This window comes from Somniosus microcephalus, chromosome 12 (genome assembly GCF_052327205.1).
Source record: "Somniosus microcephalus isolate GS21.2 chromosome 12, FLI_Smic_1.0, whole genome shotgun sequence".
NCBI lineage: Eukaryota > Metazoa > Chordata > Chondrichthyes > Squaliformes > Somniosidae > Somniosus > Somniosus microcephalus.
Window position 1 is genome coordinate 99,275,937 of NC_140998.1, and position 21,637 is coordinate 99,297,573.

The 21,637-nt window shown below is 40.3% G+C and overlaps 1 protein-coding gene across 1 annotated transcript in view; it reads right to left on the reverse strand.

The window, feature by feature from the left end:
• Positions 1 to 21,637, reverse strand: part of ralgapa1 (Ral GTPase activating protein catalytic subunit alpha 1) — a 251,419-nt gene that overhangs the window by 84,071 nt on the left and 145,711 nt on the right. The window contains exons 24-27 of the mRNA XM_086002312.1: positions 10,878 to 11,742; positions 7,919 to 7,990; positions 5,184 to 5,307; positions 2,542 to 2,697 (exon numbers count right to left, since the gene is read on the reverse strand). Coding sequence (XP_085858438.1) covers positions 2,542 to 2,697; positions 5,184 to 5,307; positions 7,919 to 7,990; positions 10,878 to 11,742 — 1,217 coding nt within the window. The remainder of the gene's footprint in view (positions 1 to 2,541; positions 2,698 to 5,183; positions 5,308 to 7,918; positions 7,991 to 10,877; positions 11,743 to 21,637) is intronic.

Below are 21,637 nucleotides of genomic sequence, written 5' to 3' on the forward strand. Positions count from 1 at the left end.
GCGATGTAATTCTAAGTCAGGATGGTGTGTGACTTGGAGGTAGTGGTGTTCCCATGCGCTTGCTGCCCTTGTCCCTCTAGGTGGAAGAGGTCGCGGGTTTGGGGGGTGCTGCCGAAGAAGCCTTGGTGAGTTGCAGCAGTGCATCTTGTAGATGGTACACACTGCAGCCGCGGTATGCTGGTGGTGGAGGGAGTGAATGTTTAAGGTGGTGGATGGGGTGCCAATCAAGCGGGTTGCTTTGCTCTGGATGGTGTCGAGCTTCTTGAGTGTTGTTGGAGCTGCACTCATCCAGGCAAGTGGAGAGTATTCCATCACACTCCTTACTTGTGCCTTGTAGATGGTGGAAAGGCTTTGGGGAGTCAGGTGAGACACTCGCCGCAGAATATCTAGCCTCTGACCTGCTCTTGTTGCCACAGTATGAGAGGCTGGTCCAGTTAAGTTTCTGGCTAATGGTGACCCCCAGGATGTTGATGGTGGGGGATTCGGCGATGGTAATGCCGTTGAATGTCAAGGTGAGGTGGTTAGACTCTTGCCTGTTGGAGATAGTCATTGCCTGGCACTTCTGTGGCACGAATGTTACCTGCCACTTATCAGCCCAAGCCTGAACGTCGTCCAGGTCTTGTTGCATGCGGGCATGGACTGCTTCATTATCTGGTGTTGAACACTGTGCAGTCATCAGCGAACATCCCCATCTCTGACTTTGTTGGAGGGAAGGTCATTGATGAAGCAGCTGAAGATGGTTGGGCCTAGGACACTGCCCTGAGAAACTGCTGCAGTGATGTCCTGGGGCTGTGATGATTGACCTTCAACCACCACAACCATCTTCCTTTGTGCTAGGTATGACTCCAGCCAGTGGAGCGTTTCCCCTCCCTCCCCGCCCGATTCCCACTGACTTCAGTTTTACTAGGGCTCCTTGATGCCACGCAGTCAAATGCTGCCTTGATGTCAAGGGCAGTCACTTTCACCTCACCTCTGGAATTCAGCTCCTTTGAGCATGTTTGGACCAAGGCTGTAATGAGGTCAGGAGCCATGAGGTCGGGAGCAGAATGGTCTTGGCGGAATCCAAACTGGGCAGCTGTGAGCAGGTTACTGGTGACTAAGTGCCGCTTGATAGCACTGTTGATGACACCTTTCATCACTTTGCTGATGATTGAGAGTAGACTGATGGGGCGGTAATTGGCCGGGTTGGATTTGTCCTGCTTTTTGTGGACATGACACACCTGAGCAGTTTTCCATATTGTCAGATAGATGCCAGTGTTGTAGCTGTAGTGGAAGAGCTTGGCTGGAGGCGCGGTTAGTTCTGGAGCACAAGTCTTCAGCACAATAGCCGGGATATTGCCAGGGCCCATAGCCTTTGCTGTATCCAATGCGCACAGCCGTTTTTTGATATCATGTGGCGTGAATCGAATTGGCTGAAGTCTGGTTTCTGTGATGGTGGGGACCTCAGGAGTAGGCCGATATGGATCATCCACTCGGCACTTCTGGCTGAAGATGGTTGCAAATGCTTCAGCCTTGTCTTTTGCACTCACGTGCTGGTCTCCACCATCATGAGGATGGGGATATTCATGGAGCCTCCTCCTCCTGTTCGTTGTTTAATGGTCCACCACCATTCTCGAATGTATATGGCAGGACTGCAGAGCTTTGATCTGATCCGTTGATTGTGGGATCGCTCAGATCTTCTGTCGCCAATGCCACTTTTTAAATGGATCACTTGGCTTGAGCTCAACCCAAGGTAAAGATAATCACATTTTCCTTTCCTCACTGTTCAAATGATTCTCCAAACAGCCATGGTGAGATTTAAAATGTGTGTGGGGAATTGTGGTTGTGGTGTCCTACTGCTCATGGCAGTGTGCAGATAGAATACTGGTAATTTTAATTCCCTGTCAGCTTGAGTTCTCACAATTAAAATTTTCCACTGCAATCTGAATAGAACTTAATTGGTGCCACCTCAGAACCACTACTCTCAACCAAGATAATGTCCAGATGGAAGGAAAGTGGGAATGATGGTACATGAACAATCGGTGTTTGGTTCCTGAATATTCTTTGAGCATTTTTCTCCACAAACCAGTGTAATATTTAATTCTTTCCTATCCCCAAGATCGAGGGGCTTTCATTTTTTCTAATGGGAACGGACATGGCCCTTCAAGTTGTGAGGGTAGGGAGGCAGAATGAATGAACACCATACTACCATACTTACTTTGCAGATACAGCACATTATTACACAACATATAATAGCTAAACTAGCTCACCTATGTGGATGAAATTTTAGAGAAATCCAAAGTAGGATCAGTCAAAATAATGAATTTTAAAATAAGTTTACGAGAATTTTTAACAGATGATTTCATAATAACAGCAACAAGCAATAACCAATTGGTACATCATCCAATTTCATAACCAGAGATACCTCATTTCAAAGCGACACTGACGTAAAATAAAGTTGGTACTTAATTGAGAATTTGTTTAAATATATGAATTTATACTAATAAAAAAAATTAATGTTATAAGAATAACATGTAGCTACATATTTATTGTACACCATACCTTTTTTGTTAAAGAATCATCTGAATCAGAAGGCATTCTTGTAGATACATGAAACATTACTTCTACAGTAGAGGTAGCAAAATATGGAGTTGAGAGTCCAGTGCTTTTATTTCTTTGTAGTCCACCCATGAAGCCACAATGATTAGTAAGGTTAACCTTAAACAGTAATAAATGAGAATATGAATAAGAAAATCAAGTCTAACAATACCATGGATATGCATTGTATATCTATTTGCTGAGACCAGAGAATGCCAAATGGCATAAGCATACATTACAATTGTTAGTAAATATTTGTGCACTACCTCAGACTTTTGAGATAATTAAGTTCCTAAGTAACATACGTTTAATAATATGCTAACCCACTTAGGATTTTTTTGTATATTAGGTGGCATAACATTATGCAGCTGGAGGTAACTGGAATGATGGGCGTTTATGAAATCAATACTGGTAACTGCTATGAACATGGAGGAATTGTGCCAACAGCAAGTCAGATATTTCCCATAACCTAATGCAACTTCCAATGACTCTGCTTCACTTCAGAAAGACGGTTTTCAGAAGAAAGTGGAAGAGAGATAGCCCGGCGACAACAATGGAAGCCAGTTGCTATGAAGAATGTACTGGCTCCATCCTCAGTGTCTTGCAGCAGAGGATTCCCCTGGCACTAATGCAATACAGCAACTATATCGTAAACTATCAGAGGGCCCCGAGAAGCCAAATGTTTCTGCTCTGGTGTCACATGAATGACGTAGCTGATGTCCCAGTCAATGCTTTGGAGCTATGCTGTTGCAGAAACCTGTGCATGTCCAAGGAACTGTTAACTTGGGAGTTTTTTTCTGACAAGAGTGCTTTTGTTTCTTATGGGAAGATGACAGGTACTTTGAGCTCATTTGGAGTATCACAGAAACCCCACAGTGCAGGTCGAGGCCATTTCGGCCCATCGAGCCTGCACCGACACATATCCCACCCGATCCCCTAACCCCATCACCAACACATATCCCACCCTATCCCCGTAACCCCACGTATTTAATCCCCCTAACACTAAGGGTCAATTTTTATCATAGCCAATCAACCTAACCCGCACATCTTTGGACTGTGGGAGGAAACCGGAGCACCCAGAGAAAACCCACGCAAACACGGGGAGAATGTGCAAACTCCACAGTCACCTGAGGCCGGATTCGAACCCGGGTCCCTGGCGCTGTGAGGCAACAGTGCTAACCACTATGCCACCGTGCTGCCCGTACTTTAAGAAAATCTTCTGCAATACAGACTAAGATTGTTTTCTAATGCTTAAGCTATTTGAGAAGAAATTAAAGTGAAACTAATGACTCTGCCTCATATTAGGTTGGATTGGAAACCAGTAAGGTCAATATAACCATCATCTTAAATGTTACATCTTTTCACATGGCAACAGCACTGGCCAACCTCTAAACATGGAAGACTGATAAGAGTCGTTGAACTTACAGGAGGTGGAGGGAGGGAAGAATGGAGGAAGTAAGGAAGGCAAGGAGGGGGAAACACACACATAGACATATGCACTGGCCAGAGAGAATTGAAGGGGGCATGGGAGTTTTGTATGTGAAAGTTGAATTATTTATGGAGAAGCTTTCAGCTCTTAGGACACCTCAAAGTGCTTCACAGATAAGAACACAAAAACCTAAGAATTAGGAGCAGGAGTAGGCCATACGGTCCATTCAATAAGATCATGGCTGATCTTTGACCTCAACTCCACTTTCCCACCTGATCCCCATATCCCTTGATTCCTCTAGAGTCCAAAAATCTATCTATCTCGGCCTTGAATATACTCAACGACAGAGTATCCACAGCTCTTTGGGGCAGAGAATTCCAAAGATTCACAACCCTCTGAATGAAGAAATTCCTCCTCATCTCAGTCTTAAAAGACCGACCCCTTATCCTGAGACTATGCCCCTAATTCTAGATTCTCCAGCCAGGGGAAACAATCTCTCAGCATCTATCCTGCTAATCCCCCTCAGATAATCAATTACTTTTGAACTACAGTCACTGTTGTTATGCAGGGAAACATGCCAGCCAAAGTTTGTACAGCAAGGTCCTACAAACAGGAAGCAAGATTAATAGCCATTAAACTATTTTTGGTGGTCTTGATTGAGGCAGGAATGTTGGCCTGGATACTGGGAGGATTGTCTGCTGTTCTTCAAACAGTGCCAGTTTTACATCCACCTGAATAGGCTGCTGTTTAACATCTTATCTAAAAGTGAGCATCTCCAACAATGCAGCAGTCCCAGTGCTACACTGAGGCGTCAGCCTATGTATTTAAATCCTGGAGTGCAGCTCGAACCCTCATCCTCCTGACTCGAGGCAAGTGTGCTACTAACTGAAAATAGTGAACCAGATTACAAGTTTAAACAGTGATAAAACTTACCAACTAACTTACTCCAAGAAAGTAATTAAAAAACAGAAAAATTGAGGAAAACTTAAAATACGGTCCCATAATGTATGAACTTTTCCCACGATATAGCTACACTTTCTCTACTGCAGCAAAAAATGTACTTACTGCTGTAAAATACTAAGGAATTTAAAAACATATTTTTCAATATGCCTAATTTGTTCAATTTTATTCCGAGGTGTTAAAAATAAACACACTTAGAAAGCACAAGATACTTTACCTCCCAACCAAGTGCTGCTACAAAATCCTCATAGGATTGGCTTCCTCCAGTATTTGTTAGAATGGAGTGCTTATCTTCCTGTCCTTCAGCAACATAAAACACTGCTATCTTGTGTGTTTCTCGACTGCATGAAACAAAACAGTAATTAGTTAATTTAACACAAAACAGAAAAATTAGTGTAGAATGTTCATTATAGTTTCATTTCAAACAATAGAATATTGGATCACCCACTTTTTGCACAATCCTCCAGATTCGCTAAATGATTCAGCTGCCACAGGTAGTCAAAGCAACCGTCACCAAAACAAGGGAAAACTATTGGGACATTTTGCCCTTCAAAAATGTGGAGTCATGACTCATCCTCCTGCACCTATGGTTTTGTTTGTTATTGCACTTTAATTCTTTTCAGGGAGTAATGGTACAGACACCAAGTTGAAACAGTTGGGGGGGGGAAAACACACACAGACATATGCGTAGGCCAGAGAGAATTGAAGGGGGCAAGGGAGTTTTGTATGTGAAAGTTGAATTATTTTCAAAGAATATCATCCAAAAATTAGGTAAACTAGCAATTTTCTACATTCACATAGAAGTGAATTATGTCTAAATATAGTATGATAACTGGTAGAAAACTCTACTTAACACTGAAGTCAGCTTGGAGCAGAAAAGAACTTGCCACTTTGCATTTTCCAATCAAGACAATACTACCTCACAAAAATACATAAAAAGTTAGTCCATGTAGCTAGTTTACAGTTAAGAGTCAAGATAAACTTTGGTTATATTTGTCCAAAAAATGATCAGAGACATGAATGAGACTATACGGTAGTGTTTTTTTGACCAGCTAATGAGTAACAGAAAGATAAACGTTCCATTACTGCTTTTGCTATTTACTGCTCAGTAATGGGTCTACACAATGTTTTATTACTGAATGAAACAACTTACATTCATATAGCACCTTTAACATAGTAACATGTCCCAAGGTGCTTCACAGGAGCATTAGCAAACAAAAATTGACACCAAACAGCTGTTTGGGTCTTCCTTGGTTCCACCAACTTATAAAGCCAAAGCTTTACAAGCATCAGCAAACACCAATACAAAAGCAAAATACTGCAGCTGCTGGAAATCTGAAATAAAAACAGAAAATGCTGGAAATACTCAGCAGGTCAGGCAGCATCTGTGGAGAGAGAGAAACAGAGTTAACGTTTCAGGTCAATGACCCCTCGTCAGAATTGACGAAGGGTCATCAACCTGAAACGTTAACTCTGTTTCTCTCACTGCAGATGCTGCCTGACCGGCTGAGTATTTCCAGCATTTACTGTTTTTATTTCAGCAAACACTAGTTGCCTGGAGAGATCTTAGGCTGGGACAGAGGTCTGGAAGCAGCCAGAGGCCTGGGCTTGGAGTGGCCAGAGAGCCTGGAGTGGGCCAGACTAATCAATACGAAAGATGCCTCAAACTATCAATGGAAGTTCGGAGGGGCTGTGTCAAGTCACTTGCCATATTAAGGAACAATTGACCTTCATATCAAATAGGTTTAAGACACACGTTTTCCTCGATTAGTACGATTATTAATGTTGTTGGCTCTTCGGATCAGGTCTGTTGTATTATCAAAAATGTGAGAAGAAACCATGGGAAGACAGACATAGAGAAACCTCTTATACCAAGAGATTGATATATAATTGAGAGTTGTTGCTCAACTGTCCCAGGTCTTGAAGCAAAATCCGAGCAATCTGCTTTCTGAAAGGTTGCCATGACATCAATTAAATGCATCAGGATGAATAACTTATTTGCATGCTTGGATGTTTCCTTTTCTCAAAATATCTGAATGACATCCTGCACTCCTGCGAGATGCTGAGCAAAAAGGCTAAGGAAGTTCCGATGTCACACCATAAGGGATCCTGATTATAGTGCTGGAATAAGTATGTAAAGATTTAAATACGCTTTACTATGATGGTGTTGCCTGTTCAGGCGCTCACTCATTTTTTGCAAAATAGCTCACTTGAGAACTGGACAAGCCAATCGCTCCCCTGATGGCTCAGCTGGTTGGCACTTAGCAGCTGAGTCATACAGGTCTGTGCTAAGTTAGCTAATTCAATCCTGGGTGATGACAGGGATGGTAATTGGCCTAAGCACCCCTGGTTTAGGGAGAGGAAACCAGCCAGAGTTCCTCTCCCGATTGCTTTCCGGTGACTCCTGTTCGAAGTACACACCTGTGGACAAGACTGGACTTGGGTTTTGATAGTCCCAGTGGTTGAATCATCTGCCAACAGTCACTGTCTAGGCTTACTCAAGAATAGCCATAAGGGTAAGACACTGGAGGGGCACCTGCTGCCCTTGAAGCATGCCTCAATGAGTCAACATCATCTATTAGAAAAAAATGGATATGCTTCACTGATCAAAACTGAAGCTGTTTAATTTGTTAATTGACAAAACCCCTGAAATACACCATCTTGCAAAAGAAGTAATCAACACCAAGGATTAGTTCAATTTTTCTCAGGGGTTTCAGTTTTAGAATATTACTTAAAATTATGATTTTTCAGCCCACTTGCACTGAATCTAGACTCTTTTTGGTATATAGTAAATGGAACTAATCAAACATTTCTGTTCAGAATACAAAAGATACACTGAGAAAAGACCTGCTATGGGCCTTCTGCATCATCTACATCCACAGATAAAATCAAAGCTTCAAAAGTTATGCTATACATTAGTGAAACATACAAGACTAAAACCCAAACATTTACCATTGTCTTGAATCTAGGTTTTTTAGTTCTCGTAAAAGCTTTTCATTTTTCTTCAGAAGATGGAAACTAGTCCTAAAACAAAACAGTGAAAATTAGAATGGACACTGTGGATTTTTGTTGTTGCTCTAAATCAATCAAGGTGTTATGATGACCAAGTATTACAATAAAACATCAGCAGATGAAATTTATAGCAATTAACTCAATTTCACATATCAGTTATATTGCTGCTCCGCTAGGTAAGCTGTTTTAGTACAGCTATAACACTGGCATCTGATAATTTTAAGATTGCTTCATGCTCTACACAGATATTTACCATTCCTAAAAGTGGATTTACAACAACTTGCTTTTATATAGTGCTTTAAACATAATTAAACATCCGAAGGTGCTTCATAGGAGTGTAATCAGGCAAAAATTGACACCGAGCTAAAGAAGGAGATATTAGGATGAGTGACTAAAAGCTTGGTCAAAGAGGTAGGTTTTAAGGAGGGTCTTAAAGGAGGAGAGGTGAAGTTGTTTAGGGAGACAATACCAGAGCGTAGGGCCTAGACAGCTGAAGGTACAGCTGTTAATGGTGGGGCAAAGGAAATAGGCGATGCACAAGAGGCCAGAGATGGAGGACTGCAGAGTTCTCGGAGGGTTGTAGGGCTGGAGAAGGTTACAGAGCTAGGAAAAGGCGAGGCCATGGAGCGATTTGAACACATGGATGAGAATTTTAAAATTGAGGCATTGGTGGACTGGGAGCCAATGTAGGTTAGCGAGCACAGGGGTGGTGGGTGAGTGGGACTTAGTGCGGGTTAGAATACAGGCAGCAGTTTTGGATCAGCTCAAATTTATGGGGGGTGGGTGTTGGAAGATTGAAGCCTGGCCAGGAGAACATTGGAACAGTCAAGCCTAGAAGGCATGGATGAGGGTTTCAGCCGCAGATGTGCTGAGGCATGGGCGGAGTCGGGTGATGTTACGGAGGTGGAAGGTGGTGTTCTTGGTGATGGAGTGGATATGTGGTCGGAAGCTGTGGACCTCAGACTGATTTCTTGTTGCAATACACCCAAAGTATCGCTCCAAATTTCTTTGAAGATATCCCACAGTAGGTATTTCAGACTCTATTTAGGTGGTCAGACATTCACAGGATTTAAAACAGCATTTCCCACAAAAATACAGCTGCCAAACAAACATGCAGACAGTCTTACAGGATGCTTATAATTGAATGGAATTGCTTGACTAATGCCCGAGAAATCTACTTCAACCTTTCTGATCAACCTGTGAATTCAGGAAATTAATACTTGCCCAGACAGCCATCGGGGATGCTGCTGGACAGAATGGCACTAATGACTCTGCACTCAACAGACATTAACATATTAAACCATCTTCCGCAGAAGGGGTACTGATGTACTAAGCTCTGTTGGTGCCCGTCAAGTATGGAAGAAGTTATCTTTAAAGGTTCTTGCTTTTCATTGCCATTCTTGACTATTTGCAAACTTTGCTGGTGCTTCTTAAAATGCTTGTAACAATTCCTGAACCTGTCTACCAAAATGAATCCTTCCCATCATAGTGTGGCTGCAATAGCTGTATGTAGAACTCCCATGGAAATAATAGATACTGCCACACCATTAGAACTCCAAAAACCATGCATCTCATTTCTGAGTGAAAGGCTGCTGTAGTGTGTGCAACCTGCTTTTGGGCTTCAGAGGGGTGGTGGCATGTTTCGCTTTTAGTGAGTGCTTGTAATTACATGACTTCAGTGCACAAACTCTACCAAGTAGGATTGGTGCATGCCATCCTAACCTTATTAGATCCTTGCAAGTCAATTAATCAATCTAGCGCATCCATATGTTTGGAGTCACTATTTGATGGATTCAGAATAAACATCCTGTTGGAAGATTTCTCCTGCTGGGAAAGAACTTGGAGGATGATTGCTAACTCTTAGGCTAGAGTATTATACAGATGTTTTGCTGATTCCTGGAGGATCCAGCGTGCTCAATCCATTTTGGGAACAGATCCAGGTAGCTTATGTATGTCAGCACATACCAGTGTGACTATAACCCAGAGAGAATTGGGTAAGTTGCTTGTTGCTGCCTATGCAAGATCTGGAGGAACCGCTATACTCTGTATAGTGTTTAATTCAAATGTTTAATTCAAATTTTGCACTTCAGTCCCATTTGTTTGTACTCTTTTTGCTTGCTTGATGGTTTTCTTAAAATTGACTGCTGAGACCATATGATGGTTATTGCCATTACCACCTAAACAAAGCACTGCTTTGCATGGAGCCAATTTGAACTTAATTTTCTTGGTTTTATTTATATGCATGTCCTAATAAGGACATCACTGTGTTGGTACTTATTCTAAAGCTTCATTGGTCAGTGCTGAAAAGAAAATGTAGCCTGAGCGGTTTGGAAAAGAATAAACTTTACAAAAAAAATGGACACTCTCATTTAACTTACTCTTGTGGGTAGAGTGAAAGCCTGTTCCAATACATTAACAAGGCGGCATGACGTGAGGAACAGAAAATGCAATCTTTTTTGCCTGGGGAAAAGTGAATTATTCCAACGGCACAAGTCCTGGAGCTTTGTACAACAGGAGTAGGAGAACGTGTGTAATATCGACTATCTAAAACACAATACTGTTCTGGTCTGCATGCTAACCATGTGGTTTCCTCAGAACCAATCATTTATCTCTGCAGTGTGGCGGATGATTAAAATGAAAAAATGCATTCTTAGAAGTTCACCTTTGTGGCAAAATGTTCAATATCTTGAATACATAATATTCAATTTTAATATACAAGTTATGGTAATCTGCAAAGTCAACATCGCATTTTAATTGCATCAGGAGCTAACAACAAATTCGGAGGGTCTGATAGCATCTTTTGTTACCAGCGTGGAGATTAAAACAAAATGGACAGATTTTTAATCAAAAATATAATTTCAAATATAAACCATATCTTATCTAATATTTCATATCTTACCTGTTATCCCAAGAATTCATGCCAAGAATATTCAGCAGCATCCTGCAATAGTAAAACACAGACTGAGGCTCCTGTGGGCATGGCTCCTCCTGCTCCATTGCTTTCATATTTAGGTCATTGCCATACTTCTCCACAAACTCCTTCTCTTCAGTGTACTGTTTTAGAATCGCATTGATTACATCATTTTCCTGTTTCTCTGAAATACAAACAGGAGGGGGAGCAGGGATATTAAGTTGCACACCAGCTCTCTGGAGACACTCTGGACTGGTGGAACCCAGGTACTGCAGCATTTCATCCAAGGCATCTTCATCATCACGAATTACATCCCAAGATGGCACTACTTCCCTGCATCTTCTTTTTGTTTGAGGTGCCAAATATTCCCTTAAATCAACATCATCAGTTTCTGACTCATTGAAGAGAGGTTCAACCATCTGTTCTTCTTTGTGAACATTTGTGAACTTGTGAGCAATTTGTCTTTGTTGACAGCATTGAGGTGGTCCGTATAGAATTGCAGAATCCCAGGAGTACTTACCAGATATATCACGCACCACAACTCTAACATTTGAGGTAGCTGTTGAGAGTCCAGCTGACATCCCTCCTCCTGGGATATTGTCCTCAACAGGGATTTCCAAGTATGAGATAAGGGTGGAACTGTTCAGCACAAAAAACTGGAGATTGGGATTCTCAAAAAGCTCAGGAGAAAGCTCAGTACAGTCAGTGAAGGGATTGTCATGGTTTTCACTTATCAAGCTAGTCAGCATTGCTGGGCCACCACTCAATGGATAATGGCCAACATGGTTTACCAAATGAATTATCACAGTCCGGGCAGCAACTGAGATCAAACCCTGCTGAATGCGGCTCCTCACTGTAAAATAAGAGGGGTACGTTGTAAAAACAATTTTTTTTTTTTGATTGATTGCTAATGTTAACCTCAGTTAAAAACTTAAATGAAGTATATAAATCATCATATATAGCTCAATTTGAACACATTCCAAGAGACCTTGTAAAGCCAACCGGTCAGTCTAAAGTGTGGTTATAGAACCATTTTCACTAGATTACTTTAGATGAATATATTACATTAATAAAATTCAGAACAGCTGCATATTCAGACAGTCAGCCTAACTTTATACACACATTAACACTATTCATTTTAACTTATTTTTAAATTCATTCTGGGATGTTGGCGTCACTGGCAAGGCCAGCATTTATTACCTATCCCTAATTGCCCTCGAGAAGGTGGTGGTGAGCCGCCTTCTTGAACTGCTGCAGTACTCCCACATTGCTGTTAGGGAAGGAGTTCCAGGATTTTGACCCAGCGACGATGAAGGAACGGCAATATATTTCCAAGTCAGGATGGTGTGTAACTTGAAGGGGAACCTGCAGGCGATGGTGTTCCCATGCACCTGCTGCCCTTGTCCTTCTAGGTGGTAGAGGTCGCGGGTTTGGGAGGTGCTGCCAAAGAAGCCTTGGCGAATTGCTGCAGTGCATCTTGTAGATAGTACACACTTCAACTACCAGATAGATTTAGGCTCTGGTCTGCAAAGTGAGTTAGAAAACTGTCTTTTCTCCTTAGCACCTAGGTTTCAATCCAGCGAAACCAAACAAGATGGAAGATGTTTTTTGAATACATTTGGTCTGTTTCAATACAACACACAAGAGACTTCATTACAAAATCAACATTCAAAAACTGGCATGAGAAATGAAACTGTACAGTGTACAGAAAGCTACATCTCAAATTTAATTCGTTATATACTAGACTTGGAGATAACAATGCTAATATTGGGTGAAAAGTGAAAAAATATTTAATCCACCTAGTGCGGACACCCTCAAATTCAAGAACCTGAAATGCCAAAAATGTATTATTTTTTAAATCACTTCAGCTGCTTCCAGCCTTTGTCGGAGAGCTCCATTTCTGGTTTATTACCACCATATTAAATTACAGAAGGGCATCCAACATAATACAAAAATCTCTGCTTCTAGAGCTTTAGCTATTAATTTTCCTCCACTCAAACCGCTTATACTCAAATTAGATTTTCCCTGTGGCTGTTTTATTACTCATTCCTCTTCCTACCCTCCCCAATTTGTAGATTTTTTCTTTATTTCTTCCTGCTAAAGTAGCAGATTTCAATGGATGACTTAACAACCCTCAGACAGCGAAAGCGTGAAGTTAAAAATATCGGGGTAGATTTTGTAGTGAGCATGACGGTGTACTCAGAGTACGCAGTCATACTGCCTTTGAAAAATCCCGAATTTGCGATCCGTCAAGGTATGCTTTGACAAATGATCCGCAGCGACAGGGAAATACTAATTGCTGGTGCAGAGTTGGGCTAATTGCCTATAACTGTCCAACAATTATGTCTGAAAATTTTATGGGTAGCGAAAGCAGGTGCAGGAGCTTGTTTCACATCTTAAGAGAAGCTCTATGTATCTTGTGTATGTTCTGGTGGAGGAAACTTTTTTTGTCGGTCGAGTTTAATTTTAATTACTTGGGAAGTTGAATAAGAAAGTTAAATAAAGTGAACATCTATAAGATTTCAGTGACCAATTCTGTCCTTTCAACTCAAAAATGATCATAAACAATATAATGCATCTATAACAAGGAAAACAGATTTATCTATTACCAATCTAAATGAGGTCTGAATAATATATTTTAATGCTGAAAATTAATTTTGAATATATGGCTGGGAATCTCTTTCTGAAGTTCAACAACATTGCTTGTAGGAGTGTTAAACCTTTACCAAGTATCAAAACAGAAAGTTGTATACATAGGGACTAATAAATTGAGAGTTTGGATGAAAAAAATAAAACAAAATGCTGATATATGACCAAGTCCAAGTACCAGTTTAATTTAAAGTTTTTCTTATTAAAAAAAAGGTTTTTAAAATGTAGTTTCAATGGAAGAGACAAAGAAGTTTCTGTGGGCGTGGCTTAGTTTTGACAGCTTTTGTGGGCGTGTCTTCTCTTACACATAGGGCTGTGCTCCTGGCCTTCGTGATGTCATACGCTGCACACAACTCTGCAGCGCTGAAGAGGACATCTGCATTCTGGGCCTCACACAAGGCAAGTATTCTTTTCATAGGTCGGCGGCATACTCCATAGCTACACTGCCGACTGCAATTTTTGGGCCATCATATTCCTGAAATTTCATGGAGTGCTATTATTGATTTCCCAAAGCAGAAGGATTGTTGGTTAAATGTCTCTCTTTCAAAAGTGGTCTTATGGAGGATCTGACCTTCCAACTAGGATTGCAGGCCCCTTCTGTAGGACAGACAAATCAGCTAGCTCATCATGGCTTATAAAGTGAGGACATCTGAGAAATAACATTTCAAGGACAGAAAGAGGCCACTGAAATAATGGTTGGATTCTCCATTTTAATTTTTGTCCAATAAACTGGGAGTCGGAGCAAACACAGGGAATCCATCTGAAACCTGTGCTCCCAGGAAAAAGACAAACTGTTGCACATCACACGGACCTCTCTCCTGTTACTCGAGTAGTATTTTGGAGGCTGATTATTTGCAGAAGCAAACACATCCCTGAGTAAGCCCAAATTGTGGAAAGCTGGCAGACCACTTGCAATGATGAATCAATGAGAGGCTCAAGAGTGGCCTATTATGTTACGTAGTAATGGGCTGAATGCTAAATACATCCTGGCAAAGGAGGAGTGATGAAGTTCCATGTTTGCTGATGACGTGACCACAGTGTACAATAGAGCCTAAAAGTCTATCAAGGCTGTCTTGTATGCATCCATTTATCCATGATGCATGTGAAATCCTAAACCTGTCAGAATATATGCGTTGTTAAATGTCAGAGAGGGCAGTGAAGGATGGAACCTGAATAATAAGAGAATATTTGGTTCCAAGGACCACCAGCATAAAAGGTCTGGTGCACCAGAACTAGTTGGAACATCTACTTGGAGACCACAGAGCAAGAAGGTTTAACAACAGATATCTCATAAGCAGCCACGTAACTGGAAATTCGAAACCGATTGGTCAGATGTAGAAAATTAATCGTAGATTGGTAGTCCCTCATTTGAGGTGAGACATTGTACTCTAAAGTTTATGGAAGAAATCCAATGCAAGGAGACTATATCTAGAGATATTTGAAAAAGATATATAAATAATTTAAAGATATATAAATAATTAAAAATATGTATAAATATAATCATGTTGAAAGGTGGTTCTTTGCTAAAATGCAGGAACTCAAGAGGTCCTATCCTTGAGGTCAACTTTACACCTCCTGGGAAGACTGCCGAAATGATGAGAGGCAGGATGACTTCTGCAAATTCTCTTTTCTAAGAACTTTCACCAATTCTTAATGGGTGGAATCCCTAAATTTGAGAATCACAAAGCAACTATATTCAAAATCCTTCTTTTCCTGAGCGGCATGAACATCTTTGATGTCTACGGACTAGAGAAGACTGTTTAGAGCTTCTAAGATATCAGAGTGAATGAAAAGGATGATCCCTATTGCCAGCCTCAAAAACTGGACAGCTAAAGAAGAAAACGACTTGCGTTTATCATAGAAACTTACAGCACAGGAGGCCGCCATTTGGCCCGTCGTGCCTATGCTGGTTCTTTGAAAGAGCAGTCATGCTTAGTCCCATCCCCCCACTTTTTGTCCATAACCTTGTAAGTTCCTCATCCTCAAGTACCTGTCCAACTCCCTTTTTAAATTATTTATGGAATCAGCTTCCACCACCTTTTCAGGTACAGCGTTCCAGATCCCGACAACTCTATGCGTGAAAAAATTTCTCATCTCCCCTCTAGATCTTTTGCCAATGATTTTGAATCTATGACCTCTAGTTATTGACCCACTTGCCAAAGGGAATAATTTTTCTCTATCTATTCTTATCAAAAACTCTCAGTCAAAAATCTCTTATTTATTTCATGACTTCAGGATATCCCAAAGCGTTTTTACAGCCAATCAAGTAAATTTTGAAGTGTACGCACTGTTGAAATTTAGGAAACATTAAATGACAGACTGCATACAAATCAAAAACTGAGCTGCAATAAAAGCTGATGGTTTGGTATTAGCTAATATGGAATACCTAGAGGCAGAATTTGAGTTCACTGGCAACAATCATTTGAACGAGTGTTGACCAACAATAATCTCGCTTTTCAAAATGAGGCCGAGTTTGCTGATATTGACAAGTATAAAAGGTTAAAGAGTGGACCAATCATTACCAATATGCACCAAAGATATTAAACCAGGGAGCACTGTGCTTAGGAATTGCCAAAGCAAGTTTGATCTTCATGCAGCACGGTCAGTACCACTTCAAAGTGGCTCCTCCTCCTTGTAGGGACAAAGATCTGGTAAGAGTTTTTTTGAGGAAGTAACCTATGTTGGATGGGGGAAATCTAGTTGATGTAGTATACATGGACGTTCACAAAGCCTTCTAAAAGATACCACACAAGAGATTACTGGAGAAGACTAAGGGGTATGGAATTATGGGAAGTGTAGTAAATTGAATTAAAAACCAGTTAGAAGGGAGGAAATGGAAAGCAGCAGTTGAGGGCAGTTTCTTAAGAGCGGTTGGAAATGGGCAGTGATGCCTCACAGGGTTTTATTCTCTGACCGCTTCTGTTCACTGTGTACATGAATGATTTGGATAGAGGGCTAGAGGGAGTGTTGTCCAAAGTTGCAGACAATACTATATAGGAGGCATAGTGAATAATTCTGCAGACCAAAGGAAACAGCAAGGGGATATTATTGAGATGATGGAATGGGAAAAATAGTGGTAGATGGAATTCAATGTCAGTAAGTGAGAGATGGTACATTTTGGATAAGGCCATAAAAATAAGCTAATGGAATACTGGGTTTTATGACAAGTGATATAGAACATAAAAGTTGATATGTAATGGTAAATTTATATAAAACCTCAGTAGAGGGGTACAGTAGCATAGTGGTTATGTTACTGGACTAATGATCCGGAGACATTGGCCCAAAATTTGCAGGTTGGATGCCTCCAACCTGCAAAAAAATCTATGAATTTACCTGGTGGTTCGTAGATTCGTACTCCTGGCCCTTGCCGGGTACCCGCGGGTAGAGGCCCACGTAACCCGGGTGGGACGGCCCAACCAATAAAAGGGGAATCCCCACCCATAAGAATGAACGAGGATCACCTAAAAAATACATAAACATGAAATAAGTTTTAAAATATTACGTATTTAAAATGAATTAAAATGCCATTTTAATTTATATGTTTTAACGGGGCTAAAAACTTGCCTTATTGGACAGGGTTTTTAATGTATAAATGAGTGATAAAATTTTATTTTTCTATTAAAAAAAAAACCTCTTACGCTAATAAAAGCAGGCCTTACATCTACTTTTACCAGGCGTAAGAATTTCAAGGGCATTTGCTGGGCAGAAGTTGGGGATGCGGAGGATCTGCCAAGATGATTCTTGACAGATCGCAAGTTCTGGGTTTTCGCGCATGCGTTTCACATGCCTAAATCCGGAACTTGCGTGGTCACTATGGACATGTGCGCACCTTGTACGCACCCGTAGGGGTTGCAAATTATGGCCCAATAGTTCAAATCCCTCCATGGCAGCTGGGGAATTTAAATTCAGTTAATTAAATAAATCTGGAATTTAAAAAAACTAGTATCAGTAATGGTGACCATGAAACTACCAGATTATTATAAAAACGCATCTAGTTCACTAATGTCCTTTAGGGAAGAAAACCTGCTATCCTTACCTGGTCTGGCCTACATGTGACTCCAGACCGACAGCAATGTGGTTGACTCTTAACTGCTTGCTGAAAATGGTCTAGTAAGCCACTCAGTTGTACCAAACCGCTACAAAAAGTATACCCCTTCACCACACTGACTGCAGCGGTTCAAGGTGGCAGCTCACCACCACCTTCTCAAAGGCAATTAGGGATGGGCAATAAATGCTGGCCTTGCCAGCGATGCCCACATCCCACAAACAAATAAAAAAGTAAGAGCACTATTAGAGTATTGTGTAGTTTGGGGCTTCAGACTACAGGAAGGATGTTTAGGCAATAGAGAGGGTACACTGCAGATTCACGAGGATGCTGCCTGGTATAAGGAAATAGATAGAAACAGACCATTTCCAGTGATTGGAAGGTCTAGAACGAGAGGACATAGATATCATTAATGACAGTGGGCAGGAAAAACTTCTTTACAAGGTTATGGAATGCACCACCAGAGTTAGTGATTGAGGCAGAGAACAGGGCAACATTTAAGAATAGGCTAAATAGGTGGTTGAAGGAAAGGGGAAATAATTGGATATGGAAAGATGGGCACATGGGATTACTGCTTACGTGGAGGATAAACAAGGGTGAACAGCAACATTCCCTCTAAGCTGCGTGGCTGTCTGCCGGTGCTATTCCAATGTGAAATTTTGCGCATGTGCGAAATTTTGAATGGTTGTGCAGCCTGTTAAACGGACGGTACACCAAAAAAAAATTTAGGGGAACATTGGCGAACAGTCCATTTCTGTGTTGTGATTTTTTTGTCATTCTATAGCACCAATTCTTAGGTCTGCTAATGATGGATCAACTGCTGACTTACCTCACAAGACCACTACTAAAGAGGGTGTGGGGGTTAGTTTTCCCACCAATCGACTACGAATGAGTGGGAAATCTAGCCCATCGTCTTTCAGCAGATATAAACAACCGTCACAAATTTTGAACAAACTCCATAGGCAAGAGATTCGGCGAGCCACCAAAAGGTGTATGTTTCAATCAGTGCTTGAGACAGTACCTGGACAAAATAGTTTAAAACTTTATACAAAGGGAATAGCGATGTAGTTTGTGAAGACTGCCTGAATACAAACTGTATGAATGCATATGAAGCATGTCTGAAGATATCCATCAAGATGAAATTTTGTCTAGAGGAAATGACAGAGACTGAATGTTTAATCATTAGCAGAGTTAAAAAACAACTATGTCGGTAGTAACAGACAGTTAACTTTATGAAAAACTATTTGTTCCAAATCACTTTTGGATTGATTCACAAGGTATTTCTTAAAGAGCCAAAAATGTTTCTAATAAAATGAAAATTGTGATATTGTACAAGTACATATTGGATGTCAATAAAGAATAAAATGTTAATTTTATAGCTTGCTTTTATTTCAAAATTTGAAATGAATAATTAAATGGCAAGGGAGTCAGAGCGTGAGAGATTGAACTCTATCTTGCCACTTCCTTAACCTGGATTTAATCCTGCTCAGATTGATGGGACAAAAATCTCCTCTCTAAGGTGGATGTGTGGGTCAGGAAAATAACAATCCAGCTTCTTGTTCATATAATCCATAGTAATGATTTTTCACTTAAAGATGCGAAGCAAACATATACAAAATAGGAAAGCATGAAGGAGTTATACAACAGTTATCCTAACCATGGCAGTGAGGAAAATGTTCAGGATCATTTTACAGGACACCATCAATGTTCATCTCAAGACCACACAAGTACAGATTCAAAGCCAATTGGTCATGCATTACAAAAATACTGGAATTCATTGAAGAGGGTGCTTAAATTAGTGGCAATCAGCAATCCAGTAGAAATAATCTACTTGGATTTTCAGACTGGATTTGACAATGTTCCAGATAGGAGGCATAGAAAGATTAAAAATGCTTGTAATTAATAGCAAATTAGCTAATTAAATTGCAATGAAAAGGCTATGGTGGGGAGGATAGTGATGAATGAAGCTCCATAGGGATCTGGGTCCCTTGCTATTCAAACTATTCATGAAGGACATTACCAGTATATTACAAAATTTGCCAGCAACACCAAGCTATGTGGCCAGGTAGCACTCTAAAGGTATCTAATTCAATTAAGCATGTGGGCTATAGTGGTAGCAAATGGATTTTAATTAAGACATAAATGTAAAATTAAGCACAACAAAAAGAGCATGTACATCATGAAGGATTGAATGTGAGTAAAGGTGGTAAAAGAAAAATGATTATTCATTGCAAGTATCCAGTTAACCTGAAGCTATCAACAAGGCTAATTACTTCCTGAGATACATCAAAACAAACTATTCTAACCATGTACAAATAAGATGCCACATTTGGAAAATTGTGTGCAATTTTGGGCATCTTATCCTCAAATCAACACTGATACACTGAGCTGGTGAAGAGTTACAAGTTTGATTCAATGACTTAAGAGTTTTAAATTATGTAGGCGTAATACCAGAACTGAACTTGCGAAAAAGATTGAATGAAATTGTGATCTCAGTTTTTAAAATAGTAATAACGGTAAGATTAACTTGAATTGCGAACAGAGGACTAGAAGGCATAAGTATAAAATTAACAAGCATCAGATAACACGTAAAGATTCCAACTATATCTGCTTCCCTGCCCTCCCAGTGTGGTGGATATGTGGAAAAGATTCCCAGCTAAGGCAGTTAATGCTGTGTCAATTAACATTTTTTTTAAATAAAAAAAATGGATGAATATCTGGTTAGAAATTAGGGTTACAAGCAATGTTCCCTGGAATTTTTTGGGGGGCTTTAACACGCTACGTGGCCCATTCAAAATTCCACGCAAGTGTGCTTTTTTCAATTTAAAAGTCAGCTCACCGGCTGCGCGGAACCCCTGGAATGCTGCGCGGCTTAAAGGGAATATTGGTTACAAGTATGAGATGAGAATATTCTGTGGAACACTATGGCTTTAGGGCTTCTGATATCACAGATGTCAAGGAAAACTGAAAATGAAAAATGTAGATGCAAAGTCAGATACAGTTTTTAATGTTCTGGGGGCAGGGTAGGAAAAATCTTGGCAGAAAAATTCTGCCGAATATTAAATTCTTTGGGTGGAGTCCACGATAAAGCAGATTATGGATTTGAAAGGCTGAATGGTACTTTATTGTTGTATACTTTGTGCTTCTGTAACCCAACTTAGTTTAAAAATATGCTTCACAATATTTTATCTTTGGAAGAACAAACCATATGGAGATGTACATGTGGTAGAAAAGGGGACACTGAACGATTTATACGCAGCAGGTTTTCAATGTCACTGTCACATCAGGTTGAATGAATCCTATGCCAAAGTCTAAAGGTAAATTATATATTTTTTAAATGTAATACAACTGAAATATAATTAGAATATTGAAAGATTTCATCCTACACAAGTTTTTTGCTGCATTTATTGAATTCTCAATAGATCATTTGAAAGGTAAGAATACCAATAGGTAGCACAGAAGTCTTTTCAAACCCTCTTTTGATTGCAAGTCTGCAGATGATTATCTTTATTTTACTATCAGGGCACTGCTTTTGACAAATGGCCAACTACCTTGCTTCAGTGCTGTTGCATTTAGTAATTACCTCTTATCCTACTGACAACTACCAATCATGCTTGTTGAATCCAATGCTGAGCTTATTAGGGACAGCTATGTTTAGAGTAGTTTGGCACTTCACCAATGGTTCAAAACTGCTTGAAAAGAATGAAACATGCTTTGGACAATGCAGTGATGATTAGTAATTTTCTTCCAATGAAAAGCATCACGTAGATGCTATAGGCAAGAAAAATCACCTGCTGTTAGCACATAGCAAAAGGGCTCAGCATTTATCTAATCTCTAATACCATTTTGGTGCCCTGAAGGAAACTCACCATGAATAGTGAATAGCACTACATAAAGCCTATCATACAGATATTGAACTCATCTGTTTCAATTTTTTGTTTGCTTCGAGACGTCAGGATCTTTTCTCTCCAGATATATATATATGTGTGTATCTGGAGAGAAGATCCTGTTACACACACATATATATATATATATGTAAAAAAAAGAGTTAAAT